At 47.1% G+C, this 17,226-nt stretch overlaps 1 protein-coding gene across 1 annotated transcript in view; it reads left to right on the forward strand.

The window, feature by feature from the left end:
- The window catches only part of SLC28A1 (solute carrier family 28 member 1), a 90,619-nt gene that overhangs the window by 17,899 nt on the left and 55,494 nt on the right, over positions 1-17,226 (forward strand). Inside the window, exons 5-8 of the mRNA XM_070358340.1 lie at positions 4,980-5,163; positions 12,761-12,902; positions 13,523-13,636; positions 14,702-14,779. Coding sequence (XP_070214441.1) covers positions 4,980-5,163; positions 12,761-12,902; positions 13,523-13,636; positions 14,702-14,779 — 518 coding nt within the window. The remainder of the gene's footprint in view (positions 1-4,979; positions 5,164-12,760; positions 12,903-13,522; positions 13,637-14,701; positions 14,780-17,226) is intronic.

Below are 17,226 nucleotides of genomic sequence, written 5' to 3' on the forward strand. Positions count from 1 at the left end.
CCAGACCAAATCTTATTCTCAAGGTAACTCTCTGATCAGTTAGGGAGTGGGGAACATATATTTTCACATAATTCAGAGGGCCATCTGGGAGCACCAGGGAAGGATCGTGGGGGTGGTTGGGGGGTCTTCCAGGAGGAGGTAACATTCTGGTCTCACAGAGTGAACAGCAATTAGCCAGGTAAAAGGGGAAGGAAAAGGAGTGAGGAGATAGAGGGACACATGAGCAAAGGTGGAAACCTGCAGCATGTGGGCAGGCAGCTGATAAAGAGTCTAGTGGCTGGAGGATAAATTTCTAGACCAGGAGTGTCAGAGGAGGAGGCTGGAGAGATGAGAAGGGGCCAGGTACTGGGAAGGGGGGTTGGAGAGACTTGGATTTTACTCCCAAGGCCAGAGGGAGCCATCGAAGGATTTAAACAGGGAAGTGGCAAGCTTGGATTCACATTGTGGAAACCCAGAGGAGGCAGGCAAGAAAGAAGGGGAAAGGAGACAACTGAGAGCCACTATACACATGGGAGAAGATGAAGGGGTGGAGGATGGAGGGGGTGGATCTGAGAAATCCTCAGGAAGCCACACCAGTCAGACCTGGGATCTGATCTCCGTGCGGGACGAAGGGGGTCCTGGAATCCAGGAGTTCTGCTTGGGCCATGGGGTGGGCGATGCTGCTCACCAGAGCCAGGGACCACAGGGGGAGGAGGGGGTCTCTGCTGGAAGGGCAATGGCAAGTTGTTTTGGACAATGTGTGGAAGGAACTGCTGCCAGACCCTCCAGGAGGAGAAGAGGCTTCCCAGCGGTGCTTGGAGAATGAATTGAGAGGTGGCTCATGGATGGAAACGTGGAGACTGGTCACACAGAAGGAGGTAGAGAGGACGAGGGGCCCTGAGACAGCCTGAGAAGGCGTGCAGGTGGGGGCAGCAAGCACGGGACCAGGAGCAGAGGGTTGCTAGAGGGAGGGAAAGATGGCCAGCACCTCTGCAGTGAGGAGACCAGTAGGACAAGGACGGAGCAGTGCCTGTGGACTTTAGGGACAAGGAGATGATGGTGACTTAGGGCGGAGGCGCAGTAGCTGGATTGGAGAACAGGAGGAGAGGTAATGTAGACAGTAAGTCTATACAGCTCTTCTGAGAAATTTTTTTATGAGAACTGGGTGGGAATACGCATTTATTTATTTATTCATTTTTGGCTGTGATAGATTTTCATTGCTGCGCATAGGCTTTTTCTAGTTGCAGTGAGTGGGGGCTACTCTTCATTGCTGTGCGGGAGCTTCTCATTGAGGTGCCTTCTCTTCTTGTGAAGCACAGGCTTGAGGTGTGTGGGCTTCAGTAGTTGTGGCCCAAGGGCTCATTAGTTCTGGCTCAGCTGCCCTAGAGCGAAGGTTCTGTAGTTTCCATGCACAGGATTAGTTGCTCCGCGGCATGTGGAATATTCCCAGATCATTGGCAGGCAGATTCTTGTCCACTGTGCCACCAGGGAAATCCTGGACAGGAATATTAACAGAAGGGTTGGCGGTTTCAAGGAAGAGGGTGTGTTTGTGAAGGGAGACACTTTGACCGGCTTTCTGAACTGAGGCAGGGAGTTTGGGGGAAGAAGGGCAGAAGCGAGGTGGCAGAGGTGACCAGTGGAGCAAGGTTCCCTGGGCACAGGGAAGCAGGTTTCGGGGCCCAGGCAAGGGCACGTCTTCACGGCTGCAGGCTTGCCTCAGCGTGGAAGATGGAAAATAAAAGGGGGAGGTGGTGTGGTTGCCCAGACCTTCGTGGGGGCTCCATAGGGGAGAAGACAGGGAGACATGACAGCAGTGGCCCCAGTCTTTGTAATTAAGTCAAAGTGGGGCCCCTGCTGAGATGGGGCTGGTTCGTGGCCCTGGCAGCTTCCTCCTATGGGTGTCGGATGCGGTGAAGGCTTCCTGTGGCAGAAGCTGAGCAGGGCTTTCTGGTTGCCCTTGTGTCCACCTTCACTCAGACTCGGATTTGCTTCTCGAAGAAATGGCTGAATTCCATCTAACAGGTCGTGGAAATGACCCTCCCCGTCCTACTTCCCCTTCTGTCTTGGCTGTCAGGAAGGAGCTCCCTTCCTTTCTCCGTGTTTGGGTGATTTTGGTTTCCTCCAGCTCTCTGCTGTCTTTATTGTATCATGTCTTCTATGATAAGGCTCATCACGGACTTTCTGAAGCAGGCGCAGTACAAGCTCATGTTCTCAGCACTTGCTTTGGTTCTGAGCAGTGGCCTCCTCGCCTCAGGCGGGCTTTCTCCACAGATGCCAAGATAACATTGGCGGCTGACTGACGTGGAGGGCTTGCCCGTATTTCTGTAGGTCTATGATGGGCATACCTCAGGTCATGTGCTCCTCCCTGGGTCCTCCTCCCATCAAGAAGGTCAGGCTTTGCGGGACCACATGGGCTAAGAGTGTGTAGGGGCGCCCAAAAGGAACAAAGTCCTATCACCAGAGATTACAGGGATCTTAGAAGGATGAAAATACTTCTTAAGACACTTTTCTGCCCTGTCCTGCCTGGAGGACCTGTCTACACAGCCCCATCTCCTACATGCTGTGCCAGTCCCTGCTGGCCACAGACAGACCTGGATTGGTATCCCAGCCTGATTTCCTCCCTGCGTGAATCAGTTTGCTTCTCATCTCTGGACGGGGATCACATAGTACCGACCCGGGGCTTGGTTGTGAGGAGTAATCCTGGCAGTGGCATAGAGTGCCTAGCTTGGCGCCTCTCTCCCGCCAGCTCCCCCTCCTCTGACCTCCCACAGCCCTGCGCCTGCCTCCCTCCCCTGCCCTGCAGAGCCTCACCTGTGTGTTTCTAACTGACACCCATACAGGTATCCCTGTCTTTCTGTGTGAGAGAAAGGTAACTTCATTTTCCATAACTCAACTTGTTTTCTATTTCAATTTCCTTGTTCCAAGTGAGGGGAGGAACTGAATTATCTGTCAGTTTGAAACATCCTTTATCCCTTTCCGAAGGAGTCCCCATTGGGTACTTGGGTGTGTGCTGAGTTGCTCAGTTGTGTCCAACTCTTTGCAACTCCATGGACCGCAGCCTGCCAGGCTCCTCTGTCCATGGGATTCTCCAGGCAAGAATGCTGGAGTGGGTTGCCATTTCCTCCTCCAGGGGATCTTCCTGACCCAGGGATCGAACCCATGTCTCCTGCGTCTCCTGCATTGGCAGGCAGATTCTTTACCACAGGGCCATCTGGGGGTGCTTATCTACTATCAATTTTCAAGTATCCACTAGCCTGTCCATTTCCCCAACTGGTCCTCCGTTCTCTGCCGCTGCACGTAGCCATGGAGACCCTCCCAGGAAGTGGGCCTTCCTCTCTGAGCCTCTCATAGAGATGACTTCTGTGCCCGCTTCCATGCCTGCTGAGGTGTGCATACCCTCAGAAGCCTTCTCTGGCTCTGCTCATCCACACCCCCATGGCATTCTTCTCTGTGAAATGTTGCTGCCTCCCTGGGGCAGGGCTCTTTTACTCGCAATGCCACACACACACCCAGGCCTTTGCTACCTCCCCAGGCTCAGAGCCCATTTCTCTGGGACCCAGCGATATCCTCTAACTAGTCTGGCAGCAGAGTATGTAGGGATGACACTCAAAATTTTTTATCTGCTGGAAAGCCTATAAGTCTTTTCCGTTCTTCAAGGGCCCTGATTCTGTTTTTTTAATCACTAGGTCTTTATTTTATTTTTATTAATTAATTTTTTTCATATTTAAGTTAACTTTATTATTTTTTTATTAATTAATTTTGATTACAATATAGCTGCTTCACAATGTTGCTACGCTTCTTGTGCATGAGTGCTATGTTGCTTCAGTTGTGTCCGATTCTTTGTGATGCTACGGACTGTGTAGCCTGCCAGGCTCCTCTGTCCATGGGGTTCCCCAGGCAAGAATACTGTAGTGGGTTGCCATGCCCTTTGACCCAGGGATCAAACCCACATCTCCTACAGCTCCTGCATTGCAAGCAGATTACTTACTGCTGAGCCACCGGGGAAGCCCCGCTATGCTTCTACTGCATAGCAAAATGCATCATCCAAAACTGTACCTATATTCCCTCCCCTTTGAATTTCCCTCCCATTCAGGTCACCAGTGCGTTCAGTAGCGTTTCCTGTGCCGTACAGTATGTTCCCACTGGTTGTCTATTTTATACACATTATCAGTACTGCATATGTGTCAACCCCAGTCTCCCAATTCCTTCCCACCTCTTTCCCCTCAAGGGCCCTGGCTCTTGAAATCCATAAGCCAGGGGAAGATATTTCTCCTCTGCTCTCCACTATCATATTCCTTTCTTGAAGTAGAGCACAGATGGGCCTAGCTGCTCAAATGGGGAGAAGGGCAAAGGGGGAAAAGGAAATTCCAGGAAGAAAAATGATCATTGATTAATATTTAGAACGGGATCCTGGCACATAGAATTCAGTGCCTTTCTGGAGTAGCTGACTTAGCTGTCTCTGTCCTCCTCGGAACCTACCAAGGCTCTAGAATATGGTAGGCGTTCCACTGATTCTCGGAGATTCATGCTGTCTTGCGTGTGTGCGTGAGCGCGCATGCTGTCGCCCACTCGTAGCCAACTCTTTGTGACCGTAGCCCACCAGGATCCTCTGTCCATGTGATTATCCCAGCAAGAATACTGGAGTGGGTTGCCATTTCCTACTCCAGGGGATCTTCCTGACCCAGGGATCAAACCCAAGTCTACTGCATCTCCTGCACTGGCTGGTAGAATTCTTTACCACAGAGCCACCTGGGAAGCCTCATGCTATCTTACCTTCTCCTTAAACTCCTCCCTCACATTTGGTCAGCACTTTAGAGTCTGCAAAGCCTTTTCACACACATTCTAAGCCGAAACAATTGTGCTCATTACCAGAGAACGAACTAAGGCTCTGGGAGCTCTGGCTGGAGTAGGTGGAGCTGGGGCTAGGGCAGCAGGGTCCCGTAGAGGCCAGTGTCATTATCCACAATCCCTTCTCTGTTTCATCCTCCACCTACTCCCAGCATACACTGCCTTCCTGCTGGCTGCCTGCATCCTGAATTTCCAGAGGGCCCTGGCACTGTTCGTCCTCACCTGTGTGGTCCTCGTCTTCCTGGCCCACAGCCTGCTCAAGAGGCTGCTGGGGCCAAAGCTGCTGAGGTGTGTCAAACCTCTAGGGCATCCCTGCCTGAAACTCTGGTTTAAGAGGTAAGTGAGTCCCCAGTGGGTATGGGGGTGGGAAGGCACATGGGCGGAGGGCCTCTGAGTCAGCTCCTGTGTCACGGCCAGGGCTGGGTGAGGAGGACTTCAGTCTTTGTCCCAACTGAGGCTCCTGGGTTGTGGGGAGCCCACACACTTGCTTTTGCTTGCCTCTTGGGAGCCCTGGGGCAGGTCTTGCTGGGTAGCTTCAGAGGCAGCTTTGTGGTGTCTTTGTGGTATTTTGCCACTTCCCATCTGATTCTCTGCTCCAGTTACAGTAGGTGGCTCTCACACCTGAGGACAGGAGTCAACAGTTTCCTAAATTCAGAGATCCCAGCCCATTCAAGCTGGGAGGGCCCATATCAGTGCTATGATCAGATCACCCAGAGCCTTAGTGAGACATCCAGCTGCTGGAGACCACCCCTGGCGTCTGATTCAGCAATCTGAATTGGAGTCCAGAAGTCAATATATTTTTTTCAACTTTATATATTATATTGGAGTATAGTTGATTAACAATGTTGTGATAGTTTCGAGTGTACAGCAAAGTGATTCAGTTTTATACAAGTGAAAGTGAAAGTGGTAGTCACTCAGTGGTGTCTGACTCTTGGCAACTCCATGGACTGTAGCCCGCCAGGCAAGAATACTGGAGTGGGCTGCCATTTCCTTCTCCAGGGGATCTTCCCAACCTAGGGATCGAACCCAGGTCTCCTGTATTGCAGGCAAATGCTTTACCATTTCAATATGTATCTGTTCTTTTTCAAATTCTTGTCCTATTAGTTAATATTTTTAGTTAGCCACAAGTGGATTCTGATGCAGCCAGCCACTTTCCTGAGCAACAGTTTGAGATCCTTTTGTTCTTTGTTTTGTTTTAAATATTTATGTAGGCCGTGCCCGGTCTTAGTTATGACATGTGGGCCCTAGTTCCTTGATCAGGAACTGAACCTGGGGCCCTTGCATTGGGAGAAAGGAGCTTTAGTCACTGGACCGCCAGGGCAAGCCCTTGGGTTACCGAAAGGTGTGGGGTCTGGCTGCTCGCTGCCCCAAAGCCGGTAAACAGGCCAGGTTGGTGGAAAGGAAAGTTTGCTTTATTTCAAATGCCAGCAACTTGAGGGCAGGACAAGGTGTTCAGGGACATCTGTCCAAAGGCTGACTTCCCCCCGTGACAAGCAGTGGGTGAGAGCTTTTATAGGCCGAGGGAGGGGGCTACATGCTGAAACAGCACAGTCATCTTGGACAGTCATCTTCAGATTGGTCATTGGTGGTCTGACCAGCGTCATCTTGTTTTAGGTATAGTTAATATTCAGTTCCAGGGTCGGTTTGCTTCCATCTGAGGCCAGTTCTCGGAACTGTGGCAGCTTGTCATAGTCTCGTCATCATGTAGTTAACTTCTTCCACCTGATGGGGGCGTAGTTTCAGTATCTGTAAGATACAGTTCACAGGAGATGGTTCAGAATACTATCTGAAGAATAGCTCCTTGAGAAGGAGCTAAAGGTCCTTGACTCTGCTTCATGACTACATTATTGTTATTTGGTCTCCTTTGACTGTTTTCCTTTGTTTCTGCATTTCTCATTTCTCTGATTATTCTTTGACTAAAGTTTTACATAGACAAAAGGCAGGCAAAGGACCTGGGGGTCGGGGATTAAGGGCCATAGGGTCCCACTCTGTCTCACCAGGATCCCCTGGTTTTTAAACTGGGTTCCTTAGAGCTCTGGAAACTGGAGGTGCCAGAGGGCAGGTGAGGGAGATTGGAGAGGGGAACATCAGACACCCCTCCTCCCAATTTCCATTTCCACCAGGCAACTATTTTATAAACAGGCTTGCATAAAACATTTTAGCTGGGGAAAAAAATGTTTCTATGGTTTAAAAGAGGTACTCTTTTTGTTGATGAAGAAAACTGATGCCCAAAGATACCCAGTGACTAAGCCAGGCAGGTGCGAAGCACAAGGGTGTTTCCCAAAGTAAGATCTACATGCCACAGCAAAATGCTTTAAGCAGCCTGTACACAAATGTTTCATTTTCTTTATAAATAGATTTGTTTTTACATTTGCCTTCTGTTTATTAAACAGATTTATAAGAGGATTTATTTTTATAGTCATCTTCTGTTTATGACAAATCACTGATACTGGTTTTCCACTTGAGGTATTGTTATCAAGTTTCCTTTTAAAAAAAAACATGCAGATAAGGGAGTTCCCTGGTGGTTAGGATCTGATGCTTTTTTTGTAATGGCTGTGGGCTCAATCTCTGGTCAGGGAACTAAGATCCTACAAGCCATACAGCATAGCCAAAAAAAAAAAAAAAGCAATCACAAGATACCATTTCCCATCTATTAGGATGGCTATAATGAAATAAGACAGATTATAGCAAGTGATGGCAAAGATGTGGAGAAATTTGAAACCCTCATATACTCCTGATAGAAATATAATATGATATGATGCAACTGCAATAGAAAACAATTAGTCAGTTCCTCAAAATATTATCCATAGAGTTGCCATACCCAGCAATTCTACTTCTAGGTTATATCTGAGAGAAATTAAAACATATACCCAGACTTCCCTGGTGGTACAGTGGATAAGAAATTCAAAATTTGATGAAAATTATAAACCCAAGCATCAAGAAACTCTACAAACCAACAGCACAAGAAACAAGAAAACCACACTAAAGCACATCATAATCAAATTGCTTAAAAACATCAATAAAGAGAAAAATCTTAAAAACAGCTAGAGGAAAAAAAACATATGTTCAGAGGAACAAGATATGGATGATGCCAGATTTCTTCTCAAAAACAATACAAATGAGAAAACAGTGAAACTGTAAAAAACAGAAATGAAAACAAAAGTATGTCAATCAGAATTCTTCACCAGTGAAATATCCTTCAAGAAACGAGAAGTAGGACTTTGACAGATATACAAAAGCTGAAATAATCAGACATTAAAAACCAGAGATGCACTACAAGAAATGTTAAAGGACAGTCTTCAAATAGAAGGAAAATGATGCCAGATGAAAAGTTAGATCTAGACGAGGGAATCAAGAGTGTTGGAAGGGTAACTATGTAGGTGGATAAAATGACTTATTTTTCTTACTATTTAAATCTCTCTAAAATCAACTTATAAAGCAAGAATAGAACAATGTATGGTGGAGTTTATATTATATGTAGAAGTAAACAACTGTCGGAGAAGGCAATGGCACCCCACTCCAGTACTCTTGCCTGGAAAATCCCATGGATGGAGGGGCCTGGTGGGCTGCAGTCCATGGGGTCGCTAGGAGTTGGACACGACTGAGCGACTTCACTTTATTTTTTCACTTTCATGCATTGGAGAAGGAAATGGCAACCCACTCCAGTGTTCTTGCCTGGAGAATCCCAGGGACGGGGGAGCCTGGTGGGCTGCCGTCTGTGGGGTCGCACGGAGTCGAACACGACTGAAGCGACTTAGCAGCAGCAGCAGCAAACAACCGTAGCACAAAGGCTAGGAGAAAAGAAATGAAATTAGACTTCTGTAAGATTTTTATACTGCATTTAAAGTGATACAATAACACTTCAAAGTAGATTGTGATAAACTAAAGATATATACTATAAATGCTAAAGCTCCCACTAAAATAACACAACAAAGAATTATAGCTAACAGGTAAAAAAAGAGATAAAGAATAATTTTTAAACAGTTAATCTGAAAGAAGATAGAGCAATAGGAAAAGAGGAACAAAGAACAAAGATGGGACAAATAGAAAGTAAATAGCAAGATGGTAGATCTAACCCTTTCCCATACCAATACTCACATTAAAGGTGCAGACCAATAACCCTCACGAGCAAAGATGTAAAAATTATTTTAAAAATTTTAGAAAACCAAATACAATAATACACAAAAGGATAATATGTCACTAACAAGAAGGATTTATCCCAAAGGGATAATATGTCATTAACAAGAAGGATTTATCCCAGGAGTCCAAAGTTGGGTTCAATGTCATTGTATTAACAGACTATAAGAAGAAAAACAATATGATGATGCCTATAGATAAGAGAAAGCATTTGACAAAATTCAATATCCATTTCTGAAAAACAATTCTGAGCCAACTAGGAATAGAAGGGAACTTCCTCAATCTGATAAAGACCACCTACCAAAAATCTATGGTTAATCTCATACTTAATTGTGAAAGACTGAGTACTTATCCACTGAAATCAAGAACAATATAGGAATGTTCACTCTCACCATCTTATCTTTCTTTCTTTTTTTTTTTTTAATTTAGCTGTGCTGGGTCTTAGTTTTGGCACATGGAATCTTTAGTTGCAGTATGAGAGATTTAGTTCCCCAACCAGGGATTGAATCCTGGGCCCCTGCAGTGGGAGCATGAAGTCTTAGCCACTGGACCACCAGGGAAACCCCTATTCTCACTAATTTTTTTGAACATTGTACTGGAGTTTCTAGCTTGTGCAATTGGGTAAGAAAAAGAAATAAAAGGCATGGAGATTAGAAAGGAAGTAAAGAAGGTTTTTTTCACAGACAAGATTATCTACACAGAAAATCCTATGTGCTTATGTGCTAAGTCACTTCAGTTGTGTCTCACTCTTTGCGAGCCCATGGACTGTAGCCCACAAGGCTCCTCTGTCCATGAGATTCTCCAGGCAAGAATCCTGGAGTGGGTTGCCATGCCCTCCTCCAGGGGATCTTTGCAACCCAGGGATTGAACCCTCATCTCTTTTCTGGTATTGGCAGGCAGGTTCTTTACCACTAGCACCACCTGGGAAGCTTGAAAATTCTATGTTATCTACAAAAAGCTAGTATAACCATTAAGTGAGTTTAGCAGGATTGAAGGGTACAAGCTTAACATGCAAAATGCAATAATATTTCCATATACTAACAATAAACAATCATAAATTAAAATCATTAATATCATTTAGAATAGCATAAAACATATGAAATACTTAAGGATAAATCTGACAAAAGACCTCCAAATCTGTACATGGAAAACTAGGAAACAGTGCTGAGAGATATATGTAATAAAAAGACTTAAATAAACGGAGCAACGTATCAAGTTCATGGATTAAGTGAATCAATATTATTAATATATCAAGTCTCCTCAAGTTAATCTATAGATTCTAATAGTATCTCAATCAAAATTCTAGCAGACTTTTGGGGTAGAAATAATAAGATGATTCTAGAATTCATATGCAAATGCCAAGAGCCTAGAATAGCCTAGACAATTTTGAAAAAGATGAACAAAGCCGATGCATTTCACTAACTGTCCTTAAGACTTATTATAAAGATCCAGTAATTAAGACAATGTGTCATTGCCATCAAGACAAATAGATCAATGAACAGAACAAAGTACAGAAAAAGACCTACATATATAAAACCAGTTGATTTTTTTGACAAGAGTGCTAAGGCAATTCAGTGAAGAAATAATAATCAGCTTAACAAATTCTGCCAGAACAATGGGATATCCATATGTAGAAGAAAGAAGAGAAGAAGGAAGAGGAGGAGGAGAGAGAAACAAAAGGAACTCAATCCATGCCTCACATTATATTAAAAAATTAACTGAAAATAGATGATAAACCTAAATGTAAAGCCTGAAACTATATAACTACTATAAGAAAACATAGCAGAAAAGTCTTTGTGGCCTTCAGACTTAGAGAATGAACTTAGGATTGCCAGGGGGAAGAGATAGTTAGGGAGTTTGGGATGGACATGTATACATTGCTATATTTAAAATGGATAAAAATAAAATTAAAAAAAAATAAAATGGATAACCACCAATACAATATTGTAAAGTAATTAGCCTCCAATTAAAGTAAATAAGTTTATATTAAAAAAATAAAATGGATAACCAACAAAGAACTACTGTATAGCACAGAGAATTCTGCTCAATGTTACGTGTCAGCCTGGGTGGGAGGAGAGTCTGGGGGAGAATGGATGCGTGTATGTATATGTATGCATTGCTGAGTCGCTCCGCTATGCACCTGAAACTGTCATAACATTGTTAACCAGCTATATTCCTACATAAAGTAAAAAGTTTTTTTTTTTTTAAAATGTTAAAAATAAGAAATATACAATTAAAACCTACAGCTGTAAGAATAAAAGAAAAAACCTCCACCCCCCCAAATAAACCTCCAAACATGCATTTAAGTTTTTATAACACCAGTTAACCTCAAGGATAGCAGTAAGTAAAGAGGCATACAGGTGGCTCAGAGACAAGGCAGAAATTACGCCAATGGAACTGGCATAATAGGAGTTTGGAAAACACACCAGAAATAAACAGTGAACTCTGGGGTTAGCTCGTCTGAGTTCAGGTCCTGGATCCTTCTCTTACCGGTTGGTGACTATGCAAAGAACTAGTTAAGAGAACAGACTTGCTGCTGGAGTGCCTGGCTTGAATCTCAGCTTTGCTGCTTTCTAGACAGGTGGCCATGGGCGATTTAATTTTTACATCTCTAGGATGAGGACACAGAGAAGGCAATGGCACCCCACTCCAAGTACTCTTGCCTGGAAAATACCATGGGCTGAGGAGCCTCGTAGGCTGCAGTCCATGGGATCACAAAGAGTCAGATACAACTGAGCGACTTCCTTTTCACTTTTCACTTTCATGCATTGGAGAAGGAAATGGCAACCCACTCCAGTGTTCTTGCCTGGAGAATCCCAGGGACGGGAAGCCTGATGGGCTGCCGTCTATGGGGTCACACAGAGTCGAACACTACTGAAGTGACTTAGCAGCAGCAGCAGGATGAGGATAAGAGTGTCTTTCAGCACTCAGCATGGTTCCTGGCACATAGTAGGAGCTCAGTGAACTTCAGCTGTGATTAGTGGTACCCAGGGAGTTGAAGACTGGGTCAGGGTTAGACCCTGAACCTGGGCTCTTAAATTGTTAGGCTGCCTCCTGGACATTCAGGGCTTCCCTGGTGGCTCAGATGGTAAAGAATCCACCTGTAATGTGGGAGACCCAGGTTCTATCACTGGGTCGGGAAGATTCCCTGGAGAAGGGAATAGGTACCCAGTCCAATATTCTTGCCTGGAGAATCCCATGGACAGAGGAGCCTGGTGGGCTATAGTTCATAGGATTGCAAAGAGTTGGACATGACTGAGCTACTAATACAGGAAGACAGACATAACTGCTGGACAAGCAGATCCCAGCCCCCGGGAGGGAGACATGGCTGTAAAAGTCACTTTCGGTCATTGGTCTCAGGTACTCGGCTCTGTATCTCTGATTGACACCACCACTTCTGGGCTTTAGGGGAGCAGAGCCCATGGCCCGTGGTGCTGAGTTCCAGCCCACACAGACCCCACCTCACCCTGCAAAGCCAGAGGCTGGCTGGGCTGAGCATCACTGCAGCTATGAAGAATTCCTGCTGTGTGCTTGGCACCATGCTAAACTGGGTACCCACATCCTCTGATTTACTTCTCTCAGCAATCTTGAGAATTGCGGGTGGGAGGGGGTCTTTGGCTTCATTTACCCAATGAGGAAACGAGACTCAGAGAGGCTAGGTGGTCTGCCCGAGGTCACACAGCCCTCTCTCCCTTCTCCTCCACCAGCCCTGAGTACCCTTTCCTGGGGCCCTGGGTGCTATTGTGTGGGAGTGGGGAGATGCTGACAGTAATGACTCTCCGCCCCTCCCCTGCAGGGGTCTAGCCCTTGCTGCTTTCCTGGGCCTGGTTTTGTGGCTGGCTCTGGACACCTCTCAGCGGCCTGAGCAGCTGGTGTCCTTTGGCGGAATCTGCGTGTTCGTTGGCTTCCTCTTTGCTGTCTCGAAGCATCACCGCGCAGTGAGTGCTTAGTTGTCAGGCCAAGAGGAGGCTGCAGCCCCTTCTCTCTCCAGCGTCAGGTCCCCTCCCTGTTTCACAGTGGTTAACACCTCCCCCCAGACTCCAGAGCCACACCTGGGCAAAGGGATCACTGCTAAGAAGTCATTCAATGCCGAGAGGTTATCCAGCCGTTAGGTGTCCAGCTCCCTTCTGCTGGGGAGGAGGAAGTGCTTGGAGGGAGTGGGGTCAGAGTGGCTGGGAGCCCTGACTATGTGGGAGAGATGGGGAAGGCCCAGATCGACAAAGGTTATGCTGAGGCCAGGCTCTGAGGCCAGGGTTCCGCCCACCCAGCCGATGCCCTGGGACCAAGTGCCATGGCTCCCGGCTGGTCCTCGGTTAGATCTGGCCCTGCCCCTGCACTGCACAGGCCCATTGCTGCCTTGTGGCCTGTTCTGCACTCCATGGGGGATGTAACCATCAGCAACAGGCCCATAGCTCCGGCTGGGTCCAGGCCTCATCCTACAGGCTGACCGAAGCTCCCAGAGCCCCTCAGCAGTGCTGTGCCCTCTGCCCTCACCCACGTGCTCCCTGTAGACCTCCCCAGATACCGAGCTCACCTGGACCTTTCTCTTGGGTGGCAGGTGTCCTGGCGGGCTGTGTTCTGGGGTCTTGGACTGCAATTTGTACTCGGACTTGTCGTCATCAGAACAGAACCAGGGTTTATTGCATTTCAGTGGCTGGGCGACCAGATCCAGGTGTGTACATGGGGTGTAGCTGCCCGGGCGTCTTGGGGTGCCAGAGATGGAAGATAAGCCTCTGCACTGGAGGGAGGTGGCCTGGACTGTGACCAAGTGGTGGGTGTGTGTGGGGCCCCAGACCCCTGGGCAGTGGGAGGCTGGGCAGCACAGCCACTGCTTCCCTCAGGCCTGGTCCCACCTGCCCAAACAAGCAGTCCTTTCGGAGGGTGGCCTGATGTGGAAGAGAATCTCAAAACAGGAAGGTTCCTAGTATACCTGGGCCCAAGGCTTGTTGCCCTCGGTCCTCATCAGGGAAGGAACTTAACAATAGTTAAAAGTGCTTTAAAAATTGAAAGTGATTTAGTTCATATATGTGTTGTTGTTGTTCAGTCACTCAGTCATGTTCAACTCTTTGCAACCCATGGACTGCAGAACACCAGACTTCCTTGTCCTTCACTATATCCCAGAGTTTGCTCAAACTCAAATCCATTGAGTCCGTGATGCCTTCCAACCATCTCATCCTCTGGCGCCCCCTTCTCTTCCTTTCCTCATCTTTCCCAGCATTGGGGTCTTTTCCAATGAGTCAGCTCTTTGCATCAGGTGGCCAAAATACTGGTGTGTATGTGTGTTTAAAAATAATATTCAGTTTGTTGAAGTTACACTTTTTAAATTTCATTTATTTGATGAAATCACATAACACAAAATTTATCATTTTAACCTTGTTTTTTTCATTTTAACCATTTTTTAGTATCATTAAGTTCCTTCTCATCATTGGGCAGTCATGATTTACTTCTTAAAATATAAGTTATGGAGGACACAAGGTTGATCCTATACTCATCCTTCTCTCACTATCTCGAATTTCCATGCACTCTCTATAGGGAGGGCTTCGGGTGGGGCAGGGAGGACCCACACATCCAGGCTCTGCCCATGCCCTCCTTCTCTTCTCCTGGGCTGCTGGGAAGGCATGAGGAGCAGGTGAGGCCTCTCCAGGTCGCCCCAACCTGGTTCCCTTGCTGCTGCTTCCTCCTCCCACCCTTCTTGGCCTCACTCCCGGGTTTGGTTTTGTTTGTTTTCTCCTTTCAGATCTTCCTGAGCTACACTGAGTCCGGCTCCAGCTTCGTGTTTGGGGAGGCTCTGGTCAAAGATGTCTTTGCCTTTCAGGTCAGCTTGACTCTTGGCTCACAAAGCATTTAGCAGCCTTTGCCGGATGCCTCCAGCTAGTGGGGCGTCCAAGCCCGGCCCAGTGGAAGGGGAGGGCTCCTGCTGATGGAGCCCAGCTACTGGAAGCTAATGAGGCTTAAACCTTGGGGTCCTGGGAGGCGCCTGGCAATGTGCTCACATGGGAGTATGTTTTCAGTATATTTTTGGAAAACTTGCAAAAGTAAGATATATCTGTATTATTTTCCTAAAAAGTGAATCCCCCAATAGTAGAATTGCTGGGAGGCTGATGATGAGAAAAGTAGGTGGAGACATGTAGATGGCATCTGCTGTGACCTTAGCCCCTGACATACTACAGGGACGTATGATCCTCTCGCGTGCTCCTCCTTCAAGGCCCCTCCCTTCAAGCCACCTCTGCCAGGAAACCTGCCCTGATTAGTTGCAAACTCTAAGTCCTTCCTCTGGATTCCCCTAGACCTACAGTCCCTCCCTCCCTCCTTTCAGCAAATGTGTATTATGTGCCTTCTGCAGTGCAAAATATGTTTTTAAAAAATTTTTACTAGGGTATAGTTGCTTTACAGTATTATGTTAGTTTCCACTGTATAGCAAAGTGCATCAGCTATATGTATACACATATCCCCTCTTTTGTGTATTTCCTTCCCATTTAGGTCACAACAGAGCGCTAAGTAGAGTTCCCTGTGTTATACAGTATGTTCTCATTAGTTATCTATTTCATCCATAGTAGTGTATACGCGGCAATCCCAATCTCCCCAATCACCCCACCCCTCCTTTGCCTCCTTGGTATCCATACATTTGTTTGTTCTCTATGTCTCCATCTCTCTTTCTACCTTGCAAACAGTTTCATCTGTACCATTTTTCTAGATTCCATATATATGCATTAATATGTGATATTTGTTTTTCTCTTTCTGACTTACTACAGTGCAAAATATTATAGAGGAAATTGAAATAAAGACTCAAAGACTATTGTGTAATTGTAGAGCCCCAACCTTAATTTTTTTTAATTTAGTTTTGGTCATGCTGGGTCTTTTTTGCTGTGTGAGGCTTCAGTAGCTGCAGCATGTGGGTTCAGTAGTTGTGGCTCCCAGGCTCTAGAACTCAGGTTCAGTGGCCCTAGCACACCAACTTAGTTGTTCCATGGCATGTGGAATCTTCCCAAACCAGGGATCGAACCAGAAGCCTGTGCTGAGCATTCGATGGTGGGACTGCGTCACTGTTTCTGGGTGGAACTGTGGTTATATTTCTTCTTTGTCCAGTTGACTGCCCAGGCACCTATGTGTCTCTAGTAAGATCTCAAGTGTAGCTTCTCCACCTGCCTCACACCCAAATTGTCTCAGGACCCTGAGGCTGCTCCAGGTTTGAGTTTCACTTCCAAATGCCAGGTGGGGAGAGAGAGAGAGCCCTGGGCCCCGCTTCCCCACTAGCTGGCCCTAGTTTCTGCCCTGTTTCCATAGCAGCACAGATGGGAATTGGTGCCGCCCACTCCAGCATGTCCTGGACCACTGTCACCGTGGGGCTACCATGCAGGATCAGTTCCAGGGATTTTTGCTTTTTGCCATCACTCAGCCGTTGTTCCCAGAGCCTCCCCAATCCTGCTGGGGGTGTTGGGTCTCAGAAGCTTCCAGCCCAAGTCACAGACTTGGCATCGCCTTCTGAGCTGGTGTCAAGCCAGTTTGTGAGTCCAGACGCCTGCAGCCCGCCCCCAGCCCTGACTCAGGGTGAGGTCCTCTGGGAGCTTCGGTGTCTGTTGGCCCCAGCAGCTCTCTGGGAAACGTCCACTCCATCCAAGGGTTCTAGTAATGTCAGCCTTGGGAGGAAAGCAAGAGGGACCAGGTTCCCGTCCTCTCAGGACAAATTTGTCCATCACGTTTTTCTGAGATCACTACTTCTGTGCAGGGAGATGATCAGGGGGGCAGCCTCTGTCAGCCCCTCCAAAGGTCCCCTAACACCACCCTCCTAGGGCTGAGGCTGGGAGGGACAGCTCCCTTCACATCTACATCTCCAAGTAGGGGTCACTCAAGGTTTCAGGGAGGAGCAGTGAGGTCCTGCTCCGGGGTGACTTGTCACGTCCACCGGACAGAGAATGGCAGCTGGTGGCTTCTCACACTTTACAAGGCAAAATACAACACTGCAGTTGGATCTCCCCAGGCAGTCAGGTTCAAGTGTAACTGGCACAAAGGAAAGTGCCTGGGCAGTCCATTTAGGGAGAGAGTTTTAAAAATAAGGACAGTGAAAATGCCTCCTGAAGGAGGTGGTATTTGAATTGGAGCCTCAGGGCAGGAAAAATTTTGGACACACAGAGATAAGCGGGAAGAAGCAATGCCTGGGCAACGGCGTGGAGGTGAGAAAGTGCTGGGCCGTGTAAGGTAACAGGACATAATTCAGTTCAGTGGGTGTGTAAGCTATTTGAAGGAAAGGATGGATTAGGGGAT

Source organism: Bos mutus, chromosome 21 (genome assembly GCF_027580195.1).
Source record: "Bos mutus isolate GX-2022 chromosome 21, NWIPB_WYAK_1.1, whole genome shotgun sequence".
NCBI lineage: Eukaryota > Metazoa > Chordata > Mammalia > Artiodactyla > Bovidae > Bos > Bos mutus.